Here is a 26,709-nt window from a genome sequence, read left to right as displayed (position 1 = left end):
ATTGGATTGGATTGTGCACGCTCAAAGCAACAATACCTTTTAAAAGGGGGCTAAAGAGAAGAAGGAAAAAGAAGGAGGAGGGAGTGGAGGGAAGATGATCCAGCCAAAAGAGGGATGATCATGTAACTGATGGGAGAGAAGAACTGGGGACGGAGGAGGAGACAGACAGAAAGACTCCATCTGTTCATCTTCATTACAAATTACTGCTCAGTAAAACACGCATGTTATACGGAGCATTCACAGAAAAATAAAACACTAAATTAATTTAATTTCTATTCCAATATATATATATTTTTATCAGCAGATGACCTTTGTGCATTGTTTTGGCTCAATGACCCGACTTTGACAGTTTCATTGGATAACGGCCCATATTATCTTATTAAGCGGCAGTTTCATTTTGCATGCAGGACGTCTGCCAGAGGAAATCCTGATCCATCACTGTGACAGATGGGCTTTAAAACCAAAAGTCCAGTTTTACCCAACATTAATTGTATTTTCCTGTTTACTGTCTTGTTTACTTTAAGCTGTGTTTGGGGATGTGTGTGCATAATGAGTCTAATAAAGTTGTTCCAACATTTTGTTGGCTAAAATAACAGTGGCAGATTGTTTACTATCCACATGGTAGCTCCAGATGCAGGCTGCCTCCTCGCAGGAAGTTAACCAGTAATTATGTTGTTGCTCTCCAAGTGGTACAGGCACCTAGGTTTTTTTTTTTATTAATCCTTGGGTTTACACTTTATTATGGGTGCTAAAAAGCAGCATATGTTTCTATGGTAACATGAGACTTCATTAGTATTTGAAACCATCTAAGACTGCTGATCTTTTACACAGTATCTAATTTAGGCTACATCTGCACTGCTTTGAGCAGATTAAATTGACAAATAACCAATGTTATACAGCTAAGATTGCGAAGTTTGAAAGACACGAGTGTTTGCCAGGTAGAGGAGTGTGTGACTGCATCATGGGAAATGGAGAGTCCAGTAATTTTAGCTTCAGTGTCCTAGGGACTAAAGTTAAGTTATCTAAGGCTCTGTAGCATGAATTAAGAATAAATATGTCCCTCTTTATGGAAGACTAATGCTTAATTGCTGGTGCACTCTTTCAGGGTGGCAGCTACATTTAATTAAACATTATTTTATGCTTTATTTGTGTGATTTGTTTGACAGAGAAATAAAGCTATTGCTATTTTTGACCAATCAAAAGGGGGGACTATACCCTATATTTTATGAACATTTTATGTTGGAGGAGCATAGTTTTATTTCATGAATCAATCTGTGTGGTTTGTGTGCACAGTCACTGGGGGAAAAAAGTACTTATGTTACTTGTAATCATGGTTTAAAGGCGGACACTGAGGACTGGAGTCAGTTGAAAAGCTATTTAAAAACAACAAATGCAACTGATTTAAAAAAAAAAAAAAAACTAAACTAACTAAAAACTATTTGAAGTGGAGTTTGGATATCAGTTGAAGGTTCATGCTCTGTTCACCTCCACAAGCGTGTGCACACAGGACAGCCTTGTCACAAACTGCCTGAGAGGGGAAGAGAGGTGGAGATGGGAGGAGACGTGACAGAGACAGATAGATGAATGACTGGAGGCCGGGCAGCGCTCCGTCTCTGCCTGCTCCGTCCCTTTTCTCCATCCATCAACTTCCTGCTTCACCAGGAAACGCTTACGCCGTCATTTCAGCTTTTACTCCGACCAATCAATAACCTTATCTGCTGTCACATGATAATGCTGAGGCCTGGCATGCAGCTGCCAAGTCTGCTTCACTCCACCCAATGAGCAGAAACTTTTCTGACTGCATCCACTGCAGTGAGAAAGATTTATAAAGCACCAGTGTCTCCAAAAGGGGTGAGGTGGCTATAACGCCAGAGAAATGGCAGCAAGAGCCGTTGCATGGTTCACTTCCTGCACTGATTTGAAAAGGGAAAAATTCACCACTAATATCTGAGCCCAGTCGGCGGAGGACTTATTGAGCCTAATTCAATTCTACAACAACCATAAAGGTCAGCTTTTGTTCTGCTTGGTTCGGTTTTATTCGAGGACCTGCAGGATTCGGAGCTTGTGTAAATTAACAGAGCCGGTCTTTTGATTACTCAGATCCCACTGTGTCAGCACACTTCTCCTGATTACAGGTTGGATGAGCTGATTGGCTGCTTATAAAGAGTCAATAAACTGATTTAATGAGAGCCAATCAACACAGTGTCCTGGGGGGGGCGACAGCCGAAGAAAGGTTAATGTCCTGGGGGGACAGAATGACTAATGCAGAAATAAATGACAAGAAGAGAAGGTGAAAGATGTAAAAACAGGTCAATCCTCAGTTTTCACTACTCTTTCATTATTTTCCTACACTGTCTTTTCATCTCATCTCCTTTTATGATATTTTTATTCTGTCGTTTTCATATGGAAAGTGTCACTTAACGTAAAGGGCTCAGGTACAAAAGGTTCCCCATAAAAGAGCTTTCAGAACTGGAGGTGACATTTCCTGGCTGCAGCATAAATGACTTTCTGTACATTTTTACCTAAGCATGCACACACACACACACACACACACACACACACACACACACACACAGCTAAACAGCATGGTGCTGAGGCTGTGCAGCTGGAAAACTTTTCATAATTGATAGTGAGATGTGATCAAAAGCAAAAGTCATGGTGGAGCGAGCAAACCCACTCTAACTCAAAAATGCACAAGTGGTGTATGCAGATTTATTTCATGCAGCTACACGAACAGCGGTGTTGCATGCTGGAGGCAACACACACACAAACACACACAAACACAAACATACACACACACTGAAAAGCACACGACAGTCCGGCGGTGCTGCAGTATAGTGCTGACCTGGTGTTATCAGAGTCGATGGTGTGAAACAGCTTCTCCAGCTCGTCCTCATTCAGCGTGCCGTCAGAGAAGAAAGCCTGGAACTCGTCCAGAGACAGCTTACCGTCATCTGCGGGAGAAACACACACACACACGTTATTATGAAATGATCTGCTGTGGGGTGTATCCTCAGAATGAGTCCTGAGCTCCATCAAAGATCCCAGGACAAAAACACTCAATGCACAGCCTTATTACGTGGAGCTGTGAGTTTCAAGCCATTATCATGTAACTAATTTCTCCTGTCAGTTGTGTTTAAAGGAGATGAAAGCAAATTAAATCAGCGAGCTCATCACTGAAGCTCTGGCTCCACCTGCTCATGTTGTTTTCCTCTCAATAATCATCGTCCTGCTGAAGCTCAGTTGACACCAACATGGGCTCTATTTGGCCTTTTGAGATTTTAAGTCACGACTAGATTCAAAGTGTGGCTATCACAACCACAGTCCTTTGCTGTTGGGTTACAAGGCTTTTTATAAATCAATTTGGGATTTCTGTCCACACTAGAACTATTTTGTACATAGTTCTAGTGATTCCACTGTCAGTCTCTCAGGGATTCATTCATCTGCTTTGATCCGGACTGAAATATTTTTTGATGGATAACCAAAGAATTTGATGCATGTTCAGACGACGCATCGTCTTTACATTTTCGTTGCTGTAGCTACTGACATTCGTGGCGTCTTCAGGATCAGCTGTAAGAACTTTGATGATAATCATCTGACTGATCCTCATGCTTTCAGGTCTGCTTCAGCTCCGAGTGGTGTGGTCACAGGTCACACAGGTGTTGCAGCTGTGATCAAACCCGACAGTGATGTCATGGGGTAAAGACAGAACCTAGATCCCTGAGTACTGGGGGTGAAATACTGGTATATGGACCAGAGTTTAAGTCTGGATGCCTGGCTTCACCAACACATAACTTTCCCCATGCTCAAAATAAAAGAAATGCACCAGAGGGACAGATCAATCGAGTTTGTTTCCTTTTTACAGGACAAACCTGGGCAGCAGCAGCAGCAGCAGCAGCAGCAGCAGGAGCTGAACTACATTCAAAGTGTCTGTTCTTTCTAGCAGAACCTCAGGTAGATTCCCCACCTACTTTACTTTATAGAAACAACCCATCACTGATGCTTAATAGTGTCAGCTGCACCTGAGCTGGGTCTACACTCTTATTCTACACTCTTATTACACCAAACAGGCTTTTTTCCATCTGTCTGCACCTGCACACCGCTACTAAGAGCTTATCTTTTCAACCTGCAGACCTTTTAACCTACTTGTGTGAATGGAATGAATGAATGAATGAAAAAAACTCTCTTTACATAACTCTCTTTTCTCTCTCTCATATTCAGAAACCTGTGATTATATTCATCACACATCAGTGACAAAGTACTACAACAATACAAGGTGAGAAGTTAAAACCAATGATTTTCAGGGGAGGGGCTGCTAAGAGCCTCAGAAACAAAGAAGTTGTTTGCTTCATATGCAACACAGTCTCATGAGGGGCCATTATGAACCCTTTTAATGGCACCTCTGTGAAAAATGCACTTGTAGCACAAAAATACATAACTCTTTATTTTCGGAGTCTATCGTCCAATCTCACACCAGCAGTAATGTTTTTTAGATAATTAGATCTTTCTGGAGGATGCAGTGGGACCCTGGGTGACCACATGAGGGGCTGTGACTTCACTGACAGGTTTTTATTCTGCATCTATAATTACAACTAAAGCTGCAGAGTTTCTTAAACCAATTTTTTTTAAAAACAGTTTAACAGTTTTTACAGTTTAAAGTGTCGTCCAGTATGGGTTTTTTTCCTGAGGTGGTCTGGGGGCTCTACAGCAGCAGCAGGGGTGGGGGGTGGTAGTTATTCACGGTTTCTGACTATCTGCTCTCTGGTATGCCTGACTGTCTGTCTCGCCACATGATGCAGCGCTAGATATCAAATATTCATTCCCTTGCCCTCAAAGTGTGGTTGTCCTTGAGTGTGGCTGACTGGATGCAGCAGCTCCAGCTATGGGACCGCTGCAGAGAGCTGGGAAACCACAGGGACGAGGAGGGGAGTAGGGGTGGGGGGCACTGCAGCCTTACAAAAGGGACTGAATTCAAATGTGCTGCTCTTAAGTCTGCCTTATATATTCCCTCTGTTGTCTCCCAGTTGCAGGATTAGGGAAGCTTATGTTTATGAATTTCTCATTTTAACACCGAGACTTGATTCATTTTTATTGCCTCTTTTCCTCCGTATGCTGTTGTTTTCTTTCCTCTGTTCTGTTTTTTTTCTTTTCTTTTCTCTCTTCCAACGTTGATACTCGTCCAGCACAGTGAGAGACACAGTGAGTTTCACTTTCTGCCTGGGTTCAAGTTTTGACCACGTCGGAGAAAAGACTTCACACAGTTTTTGAAACAGACTTCCAAATTGCCAAAACAAAGAAAAACTTTTTTTTAGCTCCACAAACAGCACAGTCCCATCTTGGCTTTTCTCCTCCCTCCTCCCCATCTCCCTTCTTGTCTCTCCATATATTTCATCCCTCCTCTCTTCAGGCTCCTTGTTAGAGGAACACAAAGCGGAGGCCGGCTCTCAGATGCTGTGCCGTGTTGATTTCTGCGGCGCACAATAAGAGAGGCTGTCACAAATGGCTTTCTTTCACTGACACTTGGCATAACCTTTCCATGACAGAAGGCATGTTTGTTTGAGGCGCACTTCTGAAATGCCACTTCTTGTGTTCACAGCACCAGTCACGGTGTCCCAGCTCGCTCCCGGACCGAGCTGTTTATTCAGAGACTTTGCGTCCATGACTTATTTCCAACCTGCCCTTCTCTGGTGCAGCAGCGAAGCAACACTGAAGGCAGAGGCACTGGTGTTTAATTCAGCAGTGACCCAATTTTCGTGCGTGCAGCCAGCTAGCCCGGTTAGACCCACTTAGGAATTCTCCAGTAACACACCAGAAACACAGCAACACACACACACACACACATGCTACTCAAGCAAAGCAGATAGCAGGCTAACCCCATTTCCTAAAGCATGAAATACTCCCAAATTACACATGTCTAACAAAAAACTACAGCTCCTCTAATTCCTGGTGGATGCCGCTGCTCGACCACTGTCAGATACAGATGTGTTTCTTCTCCAGCCCATGTGATGTGATTTAATAATTCTTTCTTTTCCACGGGTAAATTCTCTTTTTGCATCCATCCAGCCATGACGCCTGGCTGCAAGCTGCAGCTGAGTCCTGTTATTTGAGTCCAGGCTCTTTCACCACCGATTCACCCTGCTACTCATTTAACAAAGCTCCACTAAAAGTGATGTACTGTACAGCAACCCATGGTAAAAAAAATCAAAAACACTCTTTGCTCAACAATATCCAGAGCTTCCTTCCTTCCTCGCCCAGAAGAGACACTGTGGATCAGCTATTTTGGAAACTACTATTATTCTACTGTCCCAAACAGTTTAACAGAGGGAGAAACACTGGAAAACACCTTAGAGCAGAGATGAGGTGGAAGAGCGGACCAAAAACAAAAGAAAAAGGTTGGATCAATTTCAACAGGGTATGAAATAAATTCAGTTTATTTCCCATGTCATCAAAATACTCACATCCTCCAGTGTAAATAAACCCTTGCAGCTCACCTAAGACCTGCACCTTTTGTTAAAGAGAGCACGGAGGAGGAAATGCCTGTCATCCTTCAGAGGCCAATGGTTTAAAGTGCATGAACTGCAAAACACAGGATTTGGAGCAAATAATAAAAATAAGTTACGCTCTTGATGCTTCTCTCTATATATATATATAAAGGCTGAATTACAGCAGCGGCTGTTTGTATTTTCACTCCAGTCAGTTTTCACCACCTACTTTGGGGTGTGATGTATATGTGATGTGAGGCCAGTGGGGGAATACAAATAAGTTGATTTTTACACAGCTCCATAGTTCTACTCCATAATGTTGTACTGTAGTTTTTACTCTAACAGCTTTAGTCACTTTGTGGATTAAGCTATTTTAAATACAACAGCAAAATGTCATATAACACATTAATGCAACAGTAATAATAATAATCCGATTATTTAATAATATAACAGGGTTGAATGTGTACTACCTAAAGTTAGTAATGTGTAGTACATTTAGCTTTTATGTTTAGGTTTACCTTCTTCTAACATTATGGGTTGTAAAGTAACGACCTATATAAAAACAGCCCACTGTCTGATTGAATACATTTGTAGAAAACAAATAAGAACAAGAATAAAAAAAGGTGCAGTCAGCCAAAAGGTTCTCTACCTAAGCCCTCACTCTTTGTAGCTGTGATTGGGTTCATGCACTGTGTGTGTGTTTGGGAGTGAGATTTCCATAATTTAATCATGCTGTACCAGGGTCTTGTAGATTAGTGGTACAAGACCTTGTGTTAATGCAAAAATGAAAAAGACTCCAAACGCAGCGAAACAAACAGGGAATACGATTCACCTGAGGAGACGGAACAGCAACAAAGCCGCACTGGGCAGCTTTGTATAAAACATCCGTCATAAACTGCAGGGGAGCTTGTGTTAATAGTGATGGAGAAGTATTACACATGATGGGCACTGTGGCTTTAACTGAGACTGTACTGTGACAGAAATAAAACAGGTGGGTCTTATTTTCTGCATCTTGGCTCTGCCACCTTCTCCATGTTATTATTTTACAGCTTTACAGTGATTCTGTATTTGCAACATTTTTTCTTTATGTCACAAACTGTACATGTTTCCTTCTTTCGCTGATTGTGTTTATTAATTTGCTTTGTTGTTTGGTCCACAAGTCAGCACTATTAAAACAAATGTATGTGACTGACTGAGTGATAAAGTTACCCGTTAGCTGAGTACTACGGTATATGAGCCATGACGTTAGATCACCAGTCCTCCAGCCACCTACTGTTAAATCAAAGTGAATTCACACAGAGACTTTCTATAAGCTGGGAGGCATCTACTGCCTGCAGCGCTGCCAACTTTTTCTTTTTTCTTTTTCTTTTTAGCTTTAGAGACTTCTAACAACCAACCCAATGTCTTTTTGAACAAGCTGTTGAAAGCAGAGAGTCCCCAGTGAGCTCCTGTTAGCAAGAGACACACCTCTCTTTGTTAGTTAGCTGTATGCTACAGGTGCCGGCCCTCCTTTTACTTTTGGGATTTGGGGAAAAATCGATGACATGGGAACCCATCCCAGCACCATCGATCTTCTCCTCTCATCCCATGGGAGAGAAGAGCAAATGAGCAAACTTCAAAAATAGTGCACTGTGCACCGAATCAGAGCCAAAGTTAAAGGAGAAGACCTGCCTGCTGCCTCTGCATGTTTGTTTTTCAATCAGAAAAGAGTCAGATCTACTGAATAAGATAATTGTTTGTGAGTAAATTTACCTACTTGTGCTGACACTGGTCATTTTACAACCTGCTGCTTTGTTTTTGTAAGTATAATCTAATGTACTGTAGGCTACTCCTCTGTCACAGCCTTTCCACATCTGGTGATATTATTTAACAGGGGATAGAGGATAATATTTTCTTAATGAATTAAACAGCGACTACATATCAGCTGATTTGAAGCTGTTTAAAACAAATCATTCCCCACCATCATCCCGAATGAATTTAAGCCTGCTCCATTACCTTGTAATCTCATCAGTGTCATTTTAACACCCCGGGGTGGTGTCAGAAACAGGATGGCATTTCCATCAAAGTTCATTTTGAAATTACCACAAAGGAAATCAGGCAACTAGAAAAAAAAGCTCTTTGTTCAGCCAATAATGAAAAAGGCAGATCTACATAACTGTGGTGCCATCTGTAGTGTTGCAAATTACAGTCGGTGAAAATGCCATCGACGCACCCCATCATTTCCAGGCTGCCTAACATCAGTGAATTAATACAAGAGTAAATCAAAATGTGCTTCACCTTTGTAAACACAACAGGTTTGTGAGCTTGCTGTGAGTTGATTGATTTAAGTTAAGAAAAAAAAAAAAAGAAACAGCAAAAGCAACCAAGCAGAATAAAAATCACTCAAATCAAACAGATTGCAGCTTCCTTTGTTCTGAGGCTTCACTTTATGTTTCCATGAAAGATCTGATTTCAGTTCCTTCTCTTCTACTTCAAATGTGTCCAAATGGAAAAATGATTTGTGAACAAACTATCACCACCCAATCGTTTTACTTTGACCAGACCAGACCGTGCACGCCACAACAACCACAAGCCACTGAAGCTGCAGTCAAACCAACATGTTTTTTTGGAGATTGTGTCTGTCTGACACTGTCCTCTGGTTTAAAAAATACAAAAAAACAAAAAACAAGCCCATAGGTCATTTGTTCAGCAGGTTGTCATGACCTGTAGTTATGTTTCTTTCAGGGTAACATCTAGTGGCTGTGGTAATTATGACAAGAGCAGCAGAAGGAGAAGTGCAGTGAAGTAGAGCAGCAAAGTCCATGAGAGGAGGATCTTGAGGTGGAAGGACACAGGACATTTCATGGAGGAGAGAATGAGGTTCGATGTTTGGATGAAACATGTTTATGCAGGAGTATTAAAGGGACAACGAGGAGTTTTGGAAAAGCGAAGCGTTTTCACACTACATTTGTGAGCCTCCGCGCGCACCGTGAAATTCTTTGACCGGCGCAAGACAGACTCATGTTTTCATTCATCAAGAATTAAAGTCAGAGGTTCAAAGACGATCACATACCGTCGTGGTTCCGACCATAAACGGCGATTCGGCTGCGTTATTCTCATGACTCGCCACGAAGGAAACGCTGGTCGGCTCGACCAGCATTTCCGCCACCACTAATAATAACAAAATAACGATAGAGACAGAACGATATATTTATCGAAAATGGGCCCATTAACAAGTGTGGGTAGCGGAGATTCATCCACATTAACGTGAGACTTTTTTATAACCGAATAGAAACTCCTCGTTGTCCCTTTAACAAAATTGTGACGTTTAACTGAAACTAACCAAGTCCACTTTTAGTGCCCTAAAGCTAATGAAGCCAGAACCGATATTTCAGCAACCATGGCAATTATCTGTACACCGATACAGCTGCTGAGTTTGTTACAGTAACCAAAGACAACCAAGGTCGATTGGAGTTGTAGGTGCAGTATTTCAGGGAGCACTCAAACTGTACGAGTCGTCTAAGAGGGTAAAATAGCAACATATAAGGTTGAAGGACTTGTAGGTCTGTCTACAAACATGAATCAAAATGTGCATGAAAACAGCAGCAAAGAGTCAACGATGACTCTGTGGCCAGTGTGTGTAGTTCAGCCACTCATGGAGCTGGAGTGACTTTGTAAAAAGCTCTTTCTGTCTGTAATGCTTCTATATTTTGAGTTGGTCAGACTGGAGATGGTGAGAGCTTCTGTCAGTGTCAGACTCGAGAGTGTGAGGTTATACGAGTCATTTCTGGAGGCTGTGTATATATCCCAGTATCCCAGTGCAGACGCGACCCACAGCACTCACAGAGAACAGCTGCTTTGAAACCCTTGACTTGTTCGTTCATAATTCAAGTTATATGCACATCGGGTTGAGGAAGAGTACTGATTCAGCAGCTCATGTCCAAAATAAGACCTCACGACCAAACTGATGCCGACCACTGTGCTTCTCTCTTTTTTCTTTTTCTTTTTTAAACACTCGGCTATTTTTGATCTGAACGTGGCCCAGCTCCTCTCAAAAGTCCAGCAGGCTTCGGGGTTCAGTCGAGCCTCCAGTCCCCTCCCCCTCGTCCTCGTCCTCTCCCGACATCGGGGCACAGACTAATCCCTGCTCTGGAACAACACCAGTCTATTTGTATCAGTATAAGTGAAGCCTGTTTGACCGGCACCGAGGGAGGACGTGTCTCCTCCGCTATCAAGACAGTAGGAAAAGGGCCGAGGATGAACACTCTGGGGCAGAGACGTCACAGTTTACCACATGAGATGTTCACTGATCCAAACCTACAGTACAGTGCATGGTGTGTATGTGTGTGTGTGTGTGTGTGTGTGTGTGTGTGTGTGTGTGTGTGTGTGTGTGTGTGTGTGTGTGTGTAAGAGAAAGAGAGAGCGAGTGAGGGGAACCGGTCAGAGTGGTGGACCCACTGTGCTAACTGCTCTCTCTTTTCTCACCGCAGACTAAAGAGAAGCAATTAGCACTTCCCTCTTCCTGCTGAGCTCCACATCCTGCACACAGCAGCACACAGACCAAGGAGGAACTGAGGAGACTCATTGCTACTCTACACACACTACACACACACACACACACACACACTACACACACACACAACACACACACACACACACACACACACACACAATCTGTCTAACACAAGTTCTCGCATTGTTTTAATAATTTTCCTCTTGGATTTTCTCTCAGCGTCTCGGTCTCCTCTCTGTGTCTTTCTTACTGTTTGTCATCTTTTTTGGGTGGGTGGGGGGGTTGGTGGGGGGGTGCTACATGATGGGTTGTCATAGCAACAAGAAGAGGGGACTTGACCAACCTTTCAGGCTCAGGATATCACCATCGCCTTCTCCCTCTGTGCACCATTAACACACAATTTGCGCACGCACACACACACAAAGACACACAGCCACTTTTGTTTCCTTATCTCCTGCTCTCGCTCTCACTTTTAAACCAATTTTGTGTTTCTCTTTTTTTCCCCTTTTTCTTTCTCTTATTACTTCCTCAATCACCATCACTCGCTTTGTCAGTGAGAGGTAGAGATTTATCTCTAAGAGCTGGTGTTCCTCTCTTTGTCTAAATGATCTCTCTTTCCAAAATAATTCTTATCAGCAGCAGAGAGAGAGAGGGTGTGTGTGTGTGTGCGCATTTGTGTGTGTGTGTGTGTGTGTGTGTGTGTGTGTGTGTGTGTGTGTGTGTGTGTGTGTGTGCGCGTGTGCTGCCAGGGAGCTGTTTCATCTGATAGATCAGGAACAGAAGTGATTCTCACTGAGCTGTCAGCTCTTGTCCTTTCTCCCTATCCATCATTGCAGCCCACCTGGAACACGAACACGAACACACACACACACACACACACAGTAATTTAGGATCTCACTGAACACTCCCCGATGAAGCATTGATTTAAACAACAGTCACATCTGTGTCTTACTTTCCAACCAATCAGCTCCTTGGCTGATTGGGGACCGCAGGCATCCACCTATGAAACTGTCACTGAGCGAGACGCTGGTTTTACATATTACACCACTGACGACCGGTTTTGGTCCCACAACGACGACACGCAGCCATTCACAATAACACAGACTGTTTATTACCTATGATCGGCAACAGCACTGTCAGAATGAACGAAGCTATAAAGCCTCTGGCAACAACCGTGTCAGGTATTAGCTGGAGCTTCAGATGTCCAGTTAAAACTCGGTGGAGTCAGTGATGCTCTCTCTGGATGGGAGATAAACCCTGACACCAGGTACCGTGACGGCAACATAAGACCATCATGCCACTGCTCTGCAAAACTGGGTCATCATCAACTCCCCTCGACTAGAAGAGTGAGCTCACCGGAGACAAAGGTTTCACCTCTATTCATTCTCAACCTGGTCGACTAAAATAAAGAGTCTGAGTGATGAATCCGATCCGCAGTGTGTGAGGATCTGGTTTTAAATTAAAAAAACAACAAAGAAGGGTCATTCCTCTTTGCTTTACTGTGCTTTTGAAAAGAGAACATATTTTGCACCTTTTTATCTCGCTTTTATAGGTCACATGCTTGAATAAATCAGAGCCCTTGAACTACTGCACTCCTCCAAAGCTACATTTACACTTAAATTGGTGGAAGATCAGCATTATTGCTCCATGTGTATGAGTTAAGGAGGCCAAATCAACAGCTTTGCGAATTTTAGCTCTTTAACTGAAATGAATCTAATTACTACAGGCTTTAAATTTATTTTCTTCCAGGCAGTGTTTGGTTTCCTTTCACTTAAGTATATTATGTAAATCAGCTTGCACGGACTCTCGGCTTACTGTATCACAAAGATACTGCATCACACTGAAAATGTCTCTGCCTTTTTATTAGTACTATTTTTTTCTTTATCAGTTCCCTTTTGTTGCTTAGTAGGAGCTCCGGTTTTTTAAAGTTCTTTTTGGCTTTATGAGCAAACAGTGCAGACGGAGATGAAAGGAAATGAAAGGAGAGAGACGGGGGGAAGGGAACGCCACAATGGTCCTCAGCTGGACTCAAACCCGTGACTTTGCAATTATACGATCAATATCTTAAAGCCTGAGGCCATCGGGATGCTCTGTGCACACCAAATACCTACAGTAAACGGTACCTGCTAAAAACCAGAACATTTACAAAGTTATGGTGTTGCAAAATGAGATGCAAAATACAGGTAATAATCAGTCATTTCCATCATAGAAAGGATTCATGCAAATTTGATTGGTTCTTTCCTCAGACATGAGCATTTTAGAGTCTCTAACACAGAGATTGAAATTGCCCTTGCTTGCACAGACATTCATTTTTAATGTGATAATAATGTAACTTTGACAAAATGATCAAAGTAAGTACAAGCTGGATGGATAAAGTTCACCTCAAGCAAATCTCTCGCCTCTGCAAGGTGATTTTCACAGCGCACTGAAATGAATGAAGCAATAACGTGCAGAGCAGCAGGCAGACGGCTGCTGTATATTTGTGATGCCCTGACAACAATTCTACAGCAAATGTGACAATAAATATAATGTCTGTCAAGTTTTAGTGCTCTACCTCTGTGGCACCGAGGCCCTCGAGGGGCTAACGGTGCATCACACACACATACACACACACACACACAACCATCCGACAGCATTCAAATATCTAGACAGACTCGCAGTTAAATTTCATGCACACCAGCGTGGCGCAGCGTACGATATGTCTAAACTGAACAAGCTGCTTTGTAAAGGAGCAGAGGAATCATCAACACCCTCCTAATCTTTAATAAACACAGAGATGGGTCATAGTTTGTCTTAATGAGAAGGATATGATCGTCTCTCTGTGACAGACAGTTCCCTGGTGTAATACGCCGTCAGTCTGTCTATCTGTCTGTCTGGATGAAGAGATGAGCCACAGAACATGTTCATCAGTCTCTCTTATCTATTTTCTGTCTTAACGCAGAGTGGAATGATATGTAATCATCATCAATCTGCCGGCTGAACATAATAATGTTATTATAAGTGTGACTGCACTGCACACAACACAATGGGTGTGGAGAAGGATGTGTGTGTGTCTGTCTGTCTGTACATATGCACATGTGGGTCTATCCTAATGATGAGTAATCCTAGGTGATGGCAGATAATAGCAGCATGTCAGAGCGCTGGTGAGGATGATGCATTCAGGTGCCCGCCTCATCCTACCATCTGAAAGCCATTGGCAGTCTCTCCTGCCTCAATCAGCCCTTTGGGGAGCCCTCATTTGCACAAATGGTGTTTAATGGACGCTGTTACAGCCAGATATGGTACTTCACCAGGCAGTAATTGACTACCATGGCCCACAACGGCGCTTTTTTAATGCAGCATGATGGTGTTTAATGGCAGATAATAGAGCGTCAGCAAGCTAAACAAGGTCGTCCCCGTGTGTCATGTCGGCCCTCGGTGTAATGTGATCACACGGTGCCCTGGTGGCTCCGCAGATTAACGAGCTTCTTGCCAGGGAAGATGTCCATGTTGTGTTAATGTAATGTTGTGTAATGTTAATGGACTGATTTGTTACCATCACAAACATCCAGATATCTCCTTTTGTTCGAAACAAAACCACTTTAAACATTAGCATGAAGGAGATGCTACAATTTAATGCCTCTAATTACACAGGGATCATCTCCACTGGCGGTGGAGTGAGTGGGAGCTCATCCATTTTAAAAGTCCTCAGTTTGATTTCAGCCTCAATTACCAAGATAGAACAAATAAGAATCAATTGTGGTGGAAATTTTGATGGAGTCCTATTATGATCAGTGTTAACCAATTGTACCCTGGTATGCTGAACCTTCTGTAGCAGGATGTAACAGGATGAACTCTGTATAACCTTCTCTGAGACCAATCTGTGTTGTAAATTCCTAAAGTTAAGCAACAACTGGGGTTAACACTAACAGAGTATTGCACCCTGATTGTTTTATAGCCTATGTGAGCTCATCTTATGGCTGGGAATGAGATAACCAGAGGCATACTGTAGGATGGAGTATAAGAAGGGTCTGCAACCACTGCTCAGTGGGCACAACCCTAAGATACTTGACTGCTGTGTAGTTCTGTGTTGTGTCCCTTCTCTATAGAGAATAAATCATTGCACATGATGTTTCAATGGTCTTGTTTTTTTGACTCAGGCCTAAAAATTTTCACAACACAATAAAAAAATGTTCTTATTTAAATATTGGTGCAATTTAATGCTGCAGCTGGTAAAGATGGAATACTTTTGATAGGTCTCTTAATCCCTAATAGTACATGATTTTTTGGTGATTATACTGGATGTTGCATATCTCTACTTACCTGAGTAAATGTACTTAGTTACTTTCCACCATGGGAGAAAAGTTTGTGCTCATCACAAACTAATCTTGACCTTTTAACCTGTAGCTACTTAAATATCAACACTTTGACCTGAGAGTGCGGAGATGAACGTTGACATTAATGCAGATAAATAAAACTGATTAATTGATTGATTGCTACATCTCATGATGATTAAGTCTCTCTTCGATCATCACTACAAATAAAAAAATTTCACATTGTTTTCAAACTGCATATAATAAGTAATTATTTTAAAAGTATTGATTGTTGCCTATTTAAGTGAAGAAGACGTGACAGGATGGCACTGAACAACAGAGACAAAGAGATGAGTGATGTAACTAATCAATTTTACTGATGAGTAATTAGCATAGTTATGTAAAACGTAATGAGTATATGATGACGTGCCCTAAACCGGGAGCTTGACAGCGTCTTTAATCCTCGAGTCTCATGAGATAAAAATGGAGGAGAAAAATAAAGATGTCTCATCGCTCCCGAGCTGCAGTTTAAGGTGTTGACGCTGTAAACACTGTAGACAAAGTTAATCGCCCTGTGAGACAGTCCCACCGGAGCCCAAACCTTCACATACGTCAAGCAGCTCCATTCACAACAACAGTAACAGCATCAGTGTCCTCATTACTGACTACAGCTTGTCAACTCCACAGTCTGGGCCGACGGGCCAGTCACAAGGTTTTCAGATGAGGCGTTTTTTTACCAGAACCAACAAACCAGATGTTTGGAGACGACAGAAAGCGCCCACGATCACACCCAGCAGTTTAGTTCGCAAAGAGTTTGACAGGGTCGGTGCTTGTCACGGCGTCAGCCAGGTAATTATTAATAGAGCTGCAGAGACGTCAGACAGGCAGGGGAAAAGAGAGCGGGGTGGACAGAGCAGGGAAAGAGGACATGTTGAGATGATGTCGAGGTGTGTGTGAGGTTTTAAACCATCCACTTCAATAACAACCTAAAAACAATATCTTTGCATAAGGCTACGTCCACACTGTTGCGTTTTTATGTCACAATTATGTTTTAAAACAAAACTCATCCCTGTCCAGATGACTACTTTAGCTTCCTATCTTCATTTATACTGTATTGTCACACCTGAACAGTAACATACCCCTCCATTCACATACACCAAGCATGCATGAGGTGGTGCAGACAATAAGCAGACTGCAGCAGCAGCCCGCCAGGCAAATAACATCAGTAACACTTGTGATTTGTTATCTTCATAGTTTCCACAAGTCAGTTGTTGCAGGTGCAGAGACCACAATGAAATCCAGAGTTTCACAACTAAAACTGAGATTGAAGTATTTCCATTTTTAAGGGCTCTGTAACTGTGGATACGTGTGGACAGTCGTTTTCACAACCCTCACAATCAGCAACCCTCCCTCTTCTGTCTATCCTCCACCTCCCCCTCCACCACCAACTATCCGCTCCCTCCCTCCTCACACACACAGAACTACTAATGAAGAACTCTCCTTTTTATTTCCTTGGGGGATTAAAATGTTTGGATTAAAAAAAAACTCTTTCCCTGCACAGCAGTCGGCATCCTCATAAAAGGAAAAGATAAGAGGGGACACGAGACAGGACAAGAGGAGGATAAAAGTTTTGCTTTTATTCACTTTCAGTGAGCGAACAAATCAACTGGACTGAGGGAGGATGTGAGGCTTCAAGGCCGACAGCTGACAACACACACACACACACACACACACACATGGATTTAACAGAGTGGGTGACACTAAAGCCACTGCGGTGGCCTTCAATTAATCTCACAAACAACTTGACAGATACACAGCCTTCATATAAAAAGGAATAATTTAATAAGCGCTGGGACTCAGAGATGTCATTTGCCATTTATGACTTTAACAGTGAAATATATTAAGATCGAACTGGATAACAGCACATTTGTCTGACCCTGACAGCAGTTCCAGATATCACTTTCTTCATACTTATTTGTGTGAGTGTGTTTCTGTCAATTCACCCTCTGGTGTGTGTGTATGTGTGTATGTGTGCGTGTGTGTGTGTGCAAGCAAATCAGCAGCACAGGACGAAGCACTTGCAGCGTGTTGTTGGGACTGAATATATACGAGCTGCCAATATCTGTCAGCTGAGAGAGAAGCTCTGGCCTTTAACCAGAAAAAAAAGTATTTTTGCTTTTTCATGGTGCCAGCGGTTTGATATGAATATTAAACACAAACGATATAGAGACGTGGTGGAGCCAGCACTTCAGATGGACGGCCGCTGTTTTTCAAAAGTTTTAATTTGACAGGATTCAAACGTATTCACTTAGATGTGTTTCTTCCTGTGGGGTCACTGAGGACTGGAGCTCAGCGCCCAGCGCCAGTAATCACTCCTGACGCACTAATAAGAAAAACTAATTCAAGTCTGACCTCTACATGTTAAAGACAAACTCACTTTGCTAACGGATGTGAAACAAGGTTGCGCTGTGTGGTGGTGACGCTGCATTTACACTTTTTAACTCAATTTCTCCAAGGCCACATGTCAGCAGCATGAGTCCTCCTGGTGACATAAGGTAGGTGAATGTCTGCAGGTAACAGATGTTGAACTAGATGCCAGCTGTGAGGGGAATAATAAATCCAAATAAGAGAGGTGTGTTGATAAAACGGAAGCAGATGTGATGTGAGGGCAGAAAGAATAGTTGCAGGTGTGGAGAGAGATAAAAATATATAAATACAAATTAAACCACATGATCAGAGATGAGTGATGATCATGCAGCAAACTGCTTTACCAAACAGAAAGTGGATGGCAGTGAATCACATGGGTCAGATAACCAGAAAACTATGATTTACTACTGTATGATGCAGCTTTCATCACAATTTTCCATCATAATTGTCAGTAAGTATTTCATCATAATAACTGACACGTATCTGGCATTTTCTAAAACAAGACTAAGGGCCTGCAGCCGTGCTAACACTGAAAGGCTGCACTGAGCTATGCTAATATCAGCGCACTACGTAATGTGGTGACAGTATTAGTCAGTTTAGCATATGAACATACTAATACGTACTCAACAAATTCAGATTTTGACCTGATGATGGCACTAAATGGAAAATGAAAGGATCACCACAGTGACTCAAACAATGACTGTGCATTGTAGGAAAAGTCAAAAGTCTTCATCCTCAGGAGACCATGAATGTTCGGTGTTTCACTGCCGTAGTCGTAGGGATATATCAAGTTACGTGATGGTGCCATTGATAACTGCGTGACACTGTTAGCCTGGCTAAAGGTTAAATACCATTAATAGTTGATTTATTTATTGTGTTTTTTAATGAACTAATGCATTAAATGACTCCTAATGATAATGACTCCTAAAAATAAAAAAACAATATTTTTTCCGTCTGCTCAGTGTGTCCTTGTGGACGTCCCCCGAGTGCAGATGTGAAGCCCAACAGCTGCCCACAGTCTGTGATGAAAACAAGTCCTCACAAAAGTGCTGTTATCTTCTGCACAGTCTTTTTTTTGTGGAGGGGAGGGGGCAGGATGGTTGGGGGGTGGGTTAACTTTGGTGTCATGGAAACAGCAGCCCATAAGGCCTCAAGGGAGGAGAACAGAGGGATGCTGTAACCAGGGGCAACTGAGTTGTAACTAGGGTTACTGTATCCTTGATCTGCACAGAGGTAAACTGCTGCGTCAGTGCTTTATTACAGAATACTAAAATAGGACAAGAAAACTTGTTTTCATCTTTTTGTTCAGTGGCTCTTGGCGGCGTTTAGAGGTTTACAGGTGAACTGAGTTTTTAACACATACGACTTTGACTCTCGCTGATAAACATCACCAATATCAACAGGTTTAAATAACAGCACTTCTACATATAAATCTGACATAACAGTGCAGGTTAAACAAAGCGAAGTTTGGAAACCACAAATCCATCCAGCTGGGTCCCCTTTATGAACTGAATATGCACATGGCACAAACATACTCAGCCACACCTGGCGAGGCCACAGAGTTAATTATGTGGGCATGTTAAATGTCATGTCTTAAGTGCCCCTGGTGCATTTAGGCTCATAACACAGGGCCACACTTTTGTGATAATAAATACAGGCAGTGTGCAGAGATACTAATCAGCGCACACACACACACAGCTTCACCTGAGTGGCAGCTCCCAACCGCTGCTCATTAAAAAAAAGAGAGAAAGTCAGGAATTAGCAGCCGCAGCTTGATTCTCTTCCAATATAAAGCTCTTAGAAGAACAAACACCGAGCAGATCAGCGCTGTCAATCATCTGCTGTGGCGGTGTTCGCCATGGAAACCCCCCAACGGTTTTTATGCAAAGGTGCCTCACTTTTCAAGTGCTGTGGCAGATACTTCCCCCGCTACTAATGGTGTAAGAGAGCAACAAGCCGACTTGATAGCGAGATAATAGACGCTGCTTCTGAACCTGAGCTGTGTGCTCTGACAAAGTTCACACCATCGAACTGGGCTGAGATTACGACTTGAAACACACGTTGGATGTTGCGAACAGATTTAAATCTCCCAAGGATTACAGAGACTTTGTGGTTATAAAGAGATTCATACATTCACACCTCAAGAGACCCTGTGCCCATGGAGTCTGGGTTTGGTATTGCTGCCCTGATGAAATCACTGAACTGCCGCTTCATTTGGACTCAAAACCTCTGAACCTCAACAATTAGGGTTTTTATTTTATTTATTTAACCTTTATTTAACCAAGCGGAATCAATTAAGCAAGTTTTTATTTACAATGATGGCTTGACCCCCAAATTACAACAATTGTCGTCATGCAGGACAGAACGAGCAGAAGGATAAAAGATCATTTTTGTGGATTTTTTTTTTTTTTTTTACAATTGAAAGAGAAACAGCAAAACAGGAATGAAAACTTGAGCATGCGGATGAAACATTCATTATGCCAATGAACCTTTACCAAATAAAGTGAATAAAGTGTTACAGCAACACTGCAGTTTAGGTGATTGCCAGTTCAGTTTTGTCGTCGGGCAACAACGACAAAGCGATTATGAAAAGAGAGGAAGGGGTGTGTTGGTGCAGAGTGACAAAGTTGGCGTTGAAAGGGTGGGTTGGTTCAACAAAAGACCAGAACATGACACAGAAGAGTGGCTCCAGTTGCTTGATTCATAACCACGACAACAAAGACCACGTAATGTTAACAAAAAAAAAATCTAATTTGAACACAAATTGCAATTTTATGACCATTTTTATAGTAACCATGGTGACAAGGGTAGATACGCCACTATCGCTACAAGCAACATGTCTAACATATGCCTTAACACAGACAAACAAACACACACACGCACGTGCACGCACACACATACACACACACTGAGGCTCAAACAATCACTGGGTGTAATCTGTCCAGGACACAATACAGCTCTGATCTCATCACGGTTTGTTTGTTCAGATTCCCGAGAGGGTGTGTGTGTGTGTGTGTGTGTGTGTGTGTGTGTGTGTGTGTGTGTGTGTGTGCGTGTGCGTGTGTGTGTGTGTGTGTGTGTGCGCGTGTGTGTGTGTGTGTGTCTGAAAGAGAGAGTGGGAGAGTGGTTGAAAAGGTCACATCAGTGAATCGATGATTGCCTCTCATACCTCCGGCACTTAAGTAGAGAATCTGGTTGGACTGATTAAAGGCTTTGCTTTGTTCCTGATGACTTGTTTAGACCTATAATTTCTTTGGCCTCTGGTTTGAGTCTTTTGCCTTTTCTCATGACATCAGTGACGACTGCACAGGTTCAGGGAAGGAGACTGTGAAGGTTGAAAACAACCAGCGGACAAGGTTCATATGCTGCCACTGCATATGTATGTGTACGACTTTACTCAGGTTAAATAAATGATGCTTTAAAATGTTAAGACAAGTCTATGATTTAGAAGAATATTAAGATTAAATTCCTCTCCATAGTTACATTTCTCTCTCTCTTTCTCTCTTGTACACTCAGCTCTGTCTGCTTCGGAAAGGACACGAGATGACGGTGCGATGGAGAAGAGAACAGGAGGTGAGAGAACAGTAGGTGTGTTTCCATTAACCTGCTTAATGCACAATTTGTAATTGCAAATTAAAACAAAGAGCCACAAAAACACTTCAGACTTTTTTTTTTTTTTACAAAGTTGAGATGGAAACACAACACATTCTAGTAGTGACATCTGCCATATAATACCCCAGGGAAATATGTTTCAATGCCATCACAAGAGGAGAAAACAGGTTTATTTGCATATCATAACTCCACTAAAGACCTTCTGCTATTGTGCTTTCTACTGTCCTCTCTCAGAAATGCCTCTGATTTGTGCAAAAACCACAATGGAAACCTGGCTCGTGAGACTCAGACAGGGGGCAGGAAGAGGGAGAGCTCGAGGGATAAGTTGCAAAAGAGAGGGTAAAGAAGAGGGACCAACGACACAGAGGGGGAGGAAGAGGACAATGAGAGGGATGGAGGGGTGACGGTGCCAAATGCCCACTCATCACACAGGCAGCTCAGCTTTGTTTCAGCAGCGCTGCCAAACGTGGCTGGGGAGTCCTGCCACACAAGCGCTGAGGCCCGAGTTTAAAAATCCTCGGTGCAGATTGTACTGCAGCGAGGGGGGGAAGGGGGAGGGAGGGAGGGAGGGAGGGAGAGAGAAGTGAGGTGACATGAGCAGAGAGAAACGGAGGAAAGACAGAAAGAAAAAGCTGTTGATTAAAAAGAAAATGGACTGAAGGATTTTCTAAGCCTGACAAAAAGTGAAAGACGAAAGGAAGAACGAATGAAAAAACGCCATTAGATCTTCAAGACCGGTTTTGTAGAGAAAGTCAAGAACTAATGAAATGTGTGTGTGTGTGTGTGTGTGGTGGTGGTGGAGTTCACAGCAGTCTGATGCACTAACTGACCCACATTCATGAATTTACATCTGCAGGCTCCTATTCCGGCCTCTGTGCTCCTGTAGTTTTAGTGCGTATCAATATTTCAAATGAATGAACCTAAAAGCAGGAGGATTGATCCCGACCGAGCTGAGGGCACAAAGCGTCAGGTGAGAGAAAGAAAAAAAAAAAATCTTCAAAGAGCGTCTTAACTCTCAGCTCTTTGATCCAAATCCAGACGACCAAGACGCTGAACAAAGAGACCTCAATCCCCTTTGGTCTCCTCCCTCCACGCTCTTTCTTCTGCAGGCCACCGAAGGAACCTGCACACAATCCTTTTTACTTTTTTCTCCACACACACACATACACACATTACTGCACCACAACACTAACTCATTCAGACCTTCCGCTGCAGGGGTGGGGGGGGGTGGGGGGGTCCGTGTGAGTGAGACTGGAAACTGTGGTATTGTGTTGCAAATAAGTGTTTCATCTTGTAGAAACAATACAGGAATTCATGCCACTGCAGATAAAACCAGAGAAGATTCTCGTGTGTACAGTACAGTCAGAAGATGGTTAGCTTAGCTTAGCATTAGGACTGAGGACAAAGGGGATCTAGTTGGCTCTGCATCTCCAAGGTTATACATTTAATAACTCTGACCTAAGCTATCTACTCACTGGCCTTACACATTAGTTTTAACCAACTTTTACAACCCTGAAAACACTAAATATATCTCAATCACCCTCCGACTGGCTGACACAATAGTTAAAAAGATTGATTTCTGTCACATAAATGTCAACCGTGACCTCTGACATTTGAAGAAATTCCAGTAACCGTTTAATTTACGGGCCGTTAATTACGTGATAATGTCAAGAAATAGCCAAGAAATAACAATTAATTACGTAGTAATGTTTAGAAATAGCCTAGAAATAACGGACAATTTCATAGTCATGTTTTTCAGAAAGGCAAAAGATTAGCTACACATGCTTTTCATGCTTTGAATTTTTTTGGGAAAGGCCAGAAATTTTCTCCTCCAAGTCCTTGCAATTGACTGTCATTTCCTGGCTATTTCTTGACATTATCACATAATTAACAGCCTGTAAATTAAAGGGTTACTGAATTTCTTTCAAGTACTTTAAAGATATCTTGTGCATGAGAATGGGACAGATGGACATACAACTCTTAGCCATAACGACATGGGTGGTGCTGGTACAAACTAATAAGACATTAAGCTCTATTTCCTGTTGATTTGGTATGTCATTGTGTACATAAATCTTGAACCTATCATTTTCACACACATTTTCAAGGATAGCTGGATTAGTGAAGGAACAGGTTGACCCCCAGGCTTTAGGACTTAAACTAACTAACAATGTTACAACGAGGAGGAGGTAGAATTTTACACCTTTCCGTTGCCAGTTTTAAATTCAAGCAAAACAGTTTTTTCCTTTTTCCAAGACGTGAGCAGAGTTGTGATTTATTTCCTAAACTTTCTTTCTACAGCAGAAATCATCTCATTTCAAACACTTTCCTACGTGTTTTTCTGACTTTTCCCCGTCCTTCAGACAGAACTTCTCCTCTCTCTTCTGCCGTCTGTCTCCCTCAGCGTGCAGCACTCTGGGGCTTGTTAGCAACAGTGTCGGTGATTAAAGACTGCAGGTAATTAGATACACATGACACCATTGTGAATGACTGGCTGACTGACGAGCTGCAGCATCTATCAGCAGAGGAGCTCCATGTTTTTTACTGTTCACAGTCAAATCCTCCCCACCAGCGTTTCCAGCTCAAGCCCTAGCTGGTGCATGTGCATAACTGCAAAGTTTAATCATTTGAGTGTCTTGCAGGATGTTTGACTTCTCTTTGTTATTCAAATGAAAAGTCAAAGTTAATTATTCTGCAGGTTTGTTCAGGTATAAAGCAATAAAGCAAACTAGCTACAGTGTCCAGGCTTTCAGTGAGTTTTCTCTGAAGACATTGCACGATGATAACAATATGCAGCTAGAGAGAGTCTTTAATGAAAATCATATATCTCAAAATGTGGTCATTTTGAAGGAAAATAGAGGTTTAACAGTTTGTGGGTTGAGGGAATTAATGTTGCTACATATACAGATACATTTGTAAACATGTACACATACTGTATATGTTAACTGTTTTATTTCATTATTCCAATCCTACATTGTCTTGTTTATTTGCTGTGTGAAGATATGTATCTTGAAACCAATGTTGTCAAATCACTAGGTGAATAAATTATCACTACAGGACTACTAATTGTGTTACATTATTAATGTGTGTTGCTTTATACTTTTACATCTAGACTATCGCTGCTATAAATCAATGTGAGTTCCACCCACAGCTTCACTTACGTATTGATCTTTGACATCCACAGTATCAGTTTTATTTGGAGTCATGACTTCACTCTGTCAGTAAATTGCCTGCTGTACGGTTTCACACTGATGGTCGATTTGCATATTTCCTGGGTCACTAGTTTAACATGTGAGAGCTGAGTGGCAGATGAACTGGTTTACACTAACAGACCACAAACTGAGAAACCAGCTGGTTGATGTGAGGTCCGTCTGTCTGAAAACCTACACACAGCCTGACGTGAGTGTGAATCTGCAGGATGGAGACTCTGCCACTGTCTGTTTGGCTTTAGCCTACAACAGGACTGTCTACCAGTTAATACAAAAATATCAATGTAGGCCTAATGAAATCTCACTTTAAACAAAATGCTACAAGATGAATGCTACACGGTTAAAAACCAACAGCTAACACATAGGCTACTGGAAACGGCTAAAACAGCTAAGATGGCTATGTCCAAAGTAACATAAAGCATTATACTATATATTGCAATTCACAGGGCATAGACAGAGCCATGCTAATTAAGTTAAGTAGCCACATATACCAAGTTTAAGATCAAGGGTTTCCCAGAGTTTTAAACAAAATGTCAACAGGCTGAAAATCAGTAGATGTTTCTTGACTTGACCTTTCTCACTAGTTCTGTGAAAACTGATGTTACTATTTAGCTGTGGAGCTGCCTGCAGGAGTAGATTATTTTAACCCTGGAATAATTAAACTGGAAATTCGTGGGCTTGGCTCAGTCTAAAAAACAAAACAAAACAAAACACTTAACAGCACCACTAAAGATCATAACTTGTGTTAACAAGTTAATTTAGCCAACCTAGAGCCATCTCCAAGGATCCCCGAAGAAAACCTTGTTCAAAGTCCCACTGACAGTAACCGAACTTTCACAAAACACACATTGTGTTACTGAAACAAATTAAATCTATACCCAGACGTTGGTTATGTGTTTACAAGAAAATTACAAAAATAGCTATAAAATTTTTCCTTTAAAGTTCAAAAACGCTGAGACATCAAACTCAAATCCCACAGGTTTGGGAAACGGACAGTTAACAGCAACGTCTCTTTTAGACCTGCATGTGCACGATGATTCAGCCGGCTCCTGTTGAATAAACCATGAACTAAATGTTCCAGTGCAGGCCCATCATACTCTCAGTCTGCATCACCTCATCTCTCACTCGTGTCTCTGCCTCTTGTCAGTTTGTCTTTCTCCACTGATACATGTCATGCTTTTCTCTCTGTCTCATTCTTCCTGTTGACAGCGATGAAGTGAGCTCTCTTTTCATCTAAATCTTTGTCCTCATTCTTCTCCTTAACCTCATTTATCTACATCACTGCATCTTTGACACCGACTTTCACTCTGTCTTGCTCTTCAGTTTCTTAACAGCATCTTTTATTTTTCATTTTTAAACAGTCCTCCTCTTTCTTCAGCCTATTTTTGGGGCTGTTCGATGATTGCTTGTTGTTAATTTCCCTCTGGTCTCGCCAACGTTTGCCTCTTTACTCCTGGCTGTCTTATTCATCTTTGTCCTCCTGTAAAGGTGTATCACAAATCTCTGTGTAACTGCAGCCAGAACCATGATTGATGACATGACCCAGGTGCAAATATCGACACTATCTGTTTACGAGGGGGGACTGTGGGGTAAAACTCAACTCTGAGGAATTAAACTTTGGAACTTAATCCCACAAAGTTTAAAATATGTGGCAGTACCAAATGGATAACATGGCAAATGTTGCATTAAAAATGGTCCAAAAGTTTTGATGGACACTTCTCATCCTCACAATTCACTGTCATGGCTACGTAACAGAAAGAGGGAGGGGGCACTAGTGAATCATCAAGCTTGCAAAAACAGTGGCAGAGGAAGGTGGACACAACAACCGCATGCAGCCTAATTTCCATGTTGCAAGACACAGCAAACAAAGCACCCGGTGAGCTAACGCTAATCATGATTAGATGTTGCAATTGTCTTTTCCAGTGCAAATGTGTGATTTGAGGCGCAGCAGGTGACTTCTCTCAGGGCTAACTGCATGGTGGACCGCTGTAGTTAGTGAACAAAGAGCGACATACAGTTGCAAAACAAGGAAGATATTCGTACCAGTGATTCCCAACAGCTCAGCAAACTGTTGTAGTGGATCTTTGGGACTGAACAAATCTGAGTGTCTGAGTTGAAATGGTTTAAAGAGGAACTATGCAAGTTTTTTACCTTAATTAAATAACTTTGGGGTAATTGCGATCGTTAAATAAATGTCT

At 42.1% G+C, this 26,709-nt stretch overlaps 1 protein-coding gene across 2 annotated transcripts in view; it reads right to left on the bottom strand.

The window, feature by feature from the left end:
• Positions 1–26,709, bottom strand: part of necab2 (N-terminal EF-hand calcium binding protein 2) — a 105,454-nt gene that overhangs the window by 69,223 nt on the left and 9,522 nt on the right. For both annotated transcript variants that reach the window (XM_085779892.1, XM_085779891.1), the window contains exon 3: positions 2,846–2,954. In XM_085779892.1, coding sequence (XP_085636018.1) covers positions 2,846–2,954 — 109 coding nt within the window. The remainder of the gene's footprint in view (positions 1–2,845; positions 2,955–26,709) is intronic.

Source organism: Trachurus japonicus, chromosome 6 (assembly GCF_045865225.1).
Source record: "Trachurus japonicus isolate A0001 chromosome 6, Traja_1.0".
Lineage (NCBI taxonomy): Eukaryota > Metazoa > Chordata > Actinopteri > Carangiformes > Carangidae > Trachurus > Trachurus japonicus.
This window is presented reverse-complemented; position numbering and strand designations above follow the sequence as displayed.